The sequence below is a fragment of the Garra rufa genome, chromosome 2, assembly GCF_049309525.1.
Source record: "Garra rufa chromosome 2, GarRuf1.0, whole genome shotgun sequence".
In the NCBI taxonomy this organism is placed as follows: Eukaryota; Metazoa; Chordata; class Actinopteri; order Cypriniformes; family Cyprinidae; genus Garra; species Garra rufa.
Genome location: NC_133362.1, coordinates 31,568,832 through 31,574,787, shown reverse-complemented (window position 1 = coordinate 31,574,787; position 5,956 = coordinate 31,568,832). Strand labels below are relative to the sequence as shown.

Here is a 5,956-nt window from a genome sequence, read left to right as displayed (position 1 = left end):
AAACCCAGCTCTGAGCAATACTAGAACCTATGGAGTCCAGTTACCGACACAAAAATCCTCAGAACTGAGATATTAACGAGTTATAAAGTCAGAATTACGAGATTAAAACTGACAGTTGCGAGAAATAAAGTCAGAATTGCAAGATAAAAACGAAAAATTCTGACTTTTTGTTGCAATTCTGATTTTTTTTTTCTCAGACTTTTTATTTTATTTTATTTATTTTTTATTTTTTTATTAAACAATTATGTACACATTAATGCAAATACATCTCACAACAGAATAGAAAAAAAGGGTATACAGACAGAGAAAAGAAAAAAATTACAATTTAAAAAATTAAAACGACATAGTGCATCAAAGGTTTTCTCAGCTTTTCTGTTTCTAATATTTTTTTAAAGTAGTGCCATACTGTTTAATTTCTTTAATAAACTGTTCACAATTTGGCTTGGCTTTAGCCCATTTCTTAACATGAATATGATATTTTCCAAGTAAAATAAATAATTGCGTAAGAAATGAAATTGTACTTTTAGAACCAATAGTATCTTGTATAAAAAAAAAAAAACATCATACATTTCTATTTGTATTAATGAACCAAACAACCAAGAAAGAAAGTTAGAAACATCTATCCAAAATAATCTTGAATATATACATTGAAAGAAGAGATGAGTCACAGATTCTTTAACAACACCACAGAATTCACAAGAGTTTTCCAGATCCAGTTTGAAACGTTCAAATAATTCCTTAACAGGATAAATTCTGTGTAATATCTTAAAAGATACCTCTTTTACTTTATTATTTATAAAAAACTTATTTGTTATTAACCACACTTTCTTCCATTCAATATTTTCAAACTTAGATGACCAAAAGGATGTTGAGCATGACAGATAATTTGTCTTTAACACATTTCTAATATATTTATTACTGCATTTATCTTTAACAATATTAATCCCACCAATAAATATATCACAAGTAAATGGTTGTTGGTCAGTGTTAATTGAATGTACAGAATTACGTAATAATGAAACAACTTTACTTGGAATCACATCTAATTTTTTCTCAAACTTCCCAGTTTCGACGTTACTGGACCGGACCATATTCGTCGCAGCGACGTTCCAAATAACGTTCCAGCGACGTAACTTTGTGATTCCCACATTCGTTGTAGCGACGTTATTTTGTACGTCGCTGGAACGTGGTGATATATGAACTCAAAATTGCGATTTTGAGGGGAGAAGATTGATATGTCTTCAGAATTGTTTGTGCCTATTTGTCGCAATTTTTACTTAACTTGGAGTTGCATTTTAAAGTAAGATTTGCAAGATATAAACTTCAATGTAAACAATGCCACAGAACCTAAACTAGCATATTTTGCTTATTACTGCTGCTGAAAATGGTCAATTATTGTCATGCCTTGGGCTGTACTACTCGATCAGACTGGGAAAAACATTTGTAGTACTATAGCATGCCAAAAGCAAAATGAAGATGAAGGAGAAGCGTGCAAATCAAGGAGAAAAGTGGGAAAAACTGTCTTATGAACAAAAGTACTTTGTGATTTGCCAAACTGAACCAGGATTTCCAGGGCAAGAATCTTGACAACATTCATGTTTGTTCTTATCATTTTAGGGCAGGTAGGTGAAATATTAGGCTAATATCTTAATTAATACTGCTTGTTTGTATCTTTACCACCTATTAACCTTAGTTTTTCAAAATATTGTGCCCTTTTCTGCTTACTAAGCCCTTCTCTATATGATTTAGCAGCTTCCACACATTTTTTACTGTGGTTTAGGCATCATAACTTAGTAGAACAACATCTTTAGTTGTACATAAACCATGCTATCTATGCTGCTGTTTACATCTGAGTATCTCCACTATGGCTGCGCATCTGGGTAACTGACCAAACTGTGGCGTGCATGCCCTCTATACATTAAATACTCTTAAAGTATTTTAGATTATATGTGACCCTGGACCACAAAACCAGTCATAAGGTTAAATTTTACACAACTGAGATATATACATCATATGAAAGCTCAATGAATAAGCTTTCTATTGATATATGGTTTGTTAGGAATGGATAATATTTGGCCGAGATTTGAAAATCTGGAATCTGAAGATGCAAAAAAAATCAAAATACTGAGAAAATCACCTTTAAAGTTGTCCAAATTAAGTTCTTGACAATGTATATTACTAATCAAAATTACATTTTGATATATTTATAGTAGGAATTTTTCAAAAAATCTTCATGGAACATGATCTTTACTTAATTTCCTAATCATTTTTGGCATAAAAGAAAAATCTATAATTTTGACCCATACTATGCATTTTTGGCTATTGCTACAAATATACCCCAGTGACTTAAGGTTTTGTGGTCCAGGGTCACATATTTATTACACCATATATTAGTTTTAGAGGCAATTAAGTTTTTAGAATTAAGTTATTTTCTTTAACAAATTCAAATATATATCATATCTTTTCTGGAATTTACTTTGAAGTTTACATTCATGAATGTCGAATTTTGCAAGAAATAGTAATACATTCATTATAAATTTAATATGAAAAGCATCTGCTTTTAAAAGAGTCACCAGAAAGCATACCTTTTGACAGATACAAAATATACATACTTTTTTATATGTATAAAAATTGAAGTCAATCCAAAACAGAATTTTGAAATGTTTTGAAACCAACATTCTACATTAATGTGACTGAAAAAAGCTCCAAACCACTGATTTAACACGAGAGAATCATGTTTGAAGCTTAATAAAGTTTCAGACAGGCCCATCTCTAGCTAGGTATCAAATTATTACTTCCATTTGCGTGAATGATTAATAAAACTGATAGATGTGCAAACTTGCATTGTGAAGTTTGCATTGCCTGGCAATTCTATTGAAATTTTGTGTAGCTATATTCAGTTCGCTACTGTATCCGTGAATAGCATAAGCATTATCAACCACCCCACTACTGTATAGATACGCATATTCTTCAAATTGAACTGAATTAATCTTCCATAGTACTTCTATTATTATTGTAAAGCATCAGTACCAGGGCATGTTTCTCTTCACTACACTGACTATAGGTGTTGTTATCTGCTCTATCTGCTCCTCACCACAGTAATCTGAACTAATCCTTTTAGTCTTTGTCTTAATCTACGACAGTGTTTGGGAATGTCACACTCCTGCTCACACAGAAAGTGAGCGGTACTTCTTTCCTTGGACAGTAGTGAGTGAGATGCTTTGTGCGTCTCTAGAGAGATGCATCCACTTCTGTATGCAGACCTCACCTTGTGCTTGGCTTTAGTGGTCTGTGCACAGAGTCCATCATGCCCGTCTCTGTGCACCTGTGTGCTCCATGGTCGCAGCAATGCCAAGGGACTCAGGTACAGTCAAAATTTCTGTAATCTTTTTAGCCTGGTCAAGCCTTTGCTTCTGATTCCTTCCATCCACAACCTCTCCTCCACTCTTTTGTTGTCTTGTTACTATTTTTCAGAGGGTGCCAGTAGTGTTTATAAGTTGTAGATTTTTAACCGCAGTAAGTCTGTATATAATAATAAATTTGTGTTTTCTCTCAGAACTGTGCTCTGCAAAAACCCAGCCTTGACTGCCATTCCAATAGATCTGCCAAGTGACACAGTCAAGTTTCGTCTGGAGCGCACCTCGGTTTCTAGAATCTTCAGAGGTGCTTTTTCTGCCATGCCAGAAGTGCTTTATCTGTGGCTTACATATAACTCTATCACCGTTCTACATCCAAGGAGTTTCACAAACCTATCTTTCCTTCACGAGTTACGACTGGATGGAAACCTCCTGTCCTCCTTTCCCTGGGAGGGACTCAGGGATGTGCCCCGACTCCGAACCCTTGGACTGCACAATAACCGCTTGGCACGAATCCCACCCCTCGCTGCGCGTTACCTCGCCAATGTGACTTACTTGGACCTCTCAAGCAACAGGCTAAACACCCTGCCAAACGATCTGACTGCTCTCTGGCCATTCAGTGACAGCACTCAGACCCAGCGCTCGGTGGTTCTAGGTGAAACACCACACTGTAGATCATTTGTTAGGCTGTCATAACTAAAATGAAGAAAGCAAATGTTCACTGATAACTTGTCAAATATCTACATATAGCATATAGTACTGGCAACAATATGATGTGTTGTAAATATACCGTGGGTTGGGTTCAAGATTGTTTGACTAGTAAGACTTTAAGGGATAGTTCACCCAAAAATGAAAACAACTGTCAATAATTACTCACCCTCATGTCGTGTCAAACCCGTAAGACCTTTATTCATCTTCGGAGCACAAATTAAGATATTTCTGATGAAATTCGAGAACTTTCTTTCCCTGCCTAAACATCAACGCAACTAAAATGTTTTATGGCCCAGAAAGTTAGTAAGGACATTGATACAATAGTCAAAAAAATCAGTGGTTCAAAAAAAAAATCAGTGGTTCAATTGTAATTTTATGACGCAACTAGAATACTTTTTGTATGCAAAGAAAACACTACCTTTCTGGGCGTTGAACATGCCAGTTGCATTGATGTCTATGCAGGGTCAGAAGGCTATCAGATTTCATTAAAATATCTTAATTTGTATTCTGAAGATGAATGAAGGTCTTGCAGGTTTGGAACGACATGTGGGTAATTAATGACAAAATTTTCATTTTGGACGAACTATCGCTTTAATGTTTTCAATATCCTAAAACTTAAAGGGATAGTTCACCCAAAAATGAAAATTTGGTCAAATTTTGACTTTCCTTAAAAGTTTGTTCCGGCTTTTATCAGAGCGGTGGTGTTGGGATGTTCGCTAACAGTATAGAGTGTTTTTTTACGACACTGAACTGAACAAAACTGTCATATTTTGCAGATTATTGCTGCTGAAAATGGTGAATTATTGTCATGTTTTGGGCTGTAGTAATTGGTTGGATCAGGTAAAATATTTGGAGTACTATAGACTGCCAAAAGTTATAACAAATCAAGGAGAAGAGTGCAAAAAAACTGAGGAACAAAAGGCGTTTGTGGCCAAACTGAACCAGGATTTCCAAAGAAAAAATTTTGACATCATTCATGTTTGTTCTTATAATTTCGGGTCATGTAGGTAAAATATTAGGCTTATCTTAATTAATACAGCTCATGTGATCTTTACCACCTATTAACTTCAGTTTGTCAAAATATTTTGCCATTTCCTGCTTACTAAGTTCTCTATTGGCGCTTTTCCACTACACAGTACCAGCTCGACTCGGCTCGACTGGGCTCTGTTTGGTTTTCCACTGTGTAAAAGTTGTACCTGTACCTCCACAATAGTACCTGGTTGTCATAGCGACACTGCAAGAAACTGCCGTGATGTAATCTTCTACGCGACACACACCCGCTGTCTGCACCTCCTCGTTTGACCACGGCGTATTCTTCCGAGTTGCCATAATATGTAATGGATTGGATATGTCACGCAATCTCTGGCCAAACTTTTTAAAAATGGTGGGGTTATTCTGGATACTATTGCTGGCGCGTGCAATGATGACGCAGTGAATAGTGACGATTCTCTCTGACCAATCAGCAGTCTGCTGTGTTTTCACGTCACATTTTAGTATCGCCTCAGCTCGCTTGGAACCTCGCCAGAGGTGGTACGAAAAAAAGTACCTGGAAGCCGGTACAGGTACAACTTTTACACAGTGGAAAACCAAAGAGAGCCGAGTCGAGGCGAGCCGAGGCGAGCTGAGGCGAGCTGGTATAGTGGAAAAGCGCCATTTATGATTTTGCAGCTTCCACACGTTTTTTCTGTGGTTTAAACAGCATAAATTAGCAGAACAACATATTCAGTAGCACATTAATCATGCTGTGCTGTTGTTTACATCTGAGTATCTAATATGGCAGCGCATCCAAGTAACTGACCAAACCGTGACGTAAGTGCAAACCCTCTATACCACTGCTAATGTTCCTTTTCATTTAGGGGTAAAACAAAGTTTGAAATATATTAGCAGTG

The 5,956-nt window shown here is 36.1% G+C and overlaps 1 protein-coding gene across 1 annotated transcript in view; it reads left to right on the top strand.

Moving 5' to 3' along the window:
• The first annotated feature begins 3,224 nt into the window (after positions 1-3,224).
• lrit3b (leucine-rich repeat, immunoglobulin-like and transmembrane domains 3b) overlaps positions 3,225-5,956 on the top strand; it is a 7,969-nt gene continuing 5,237 nt past the window's right edge. Inside the window, exons 1-2 of the mRNA XM_073833588.1 lie at positions 3,225-3,364; positions 3,557-4,011. Of these exons, the coding sequence (XP_073689689.1) occupies positions 3,240-3,364; positions 3,557-4,011 (580 nt within the window). The 5' untranslated portion in view covers positions 3,225-3,239. The remainder of the gene's footprint in view (positions 3,365-3,556; positions 4,012-5,956) is intronic.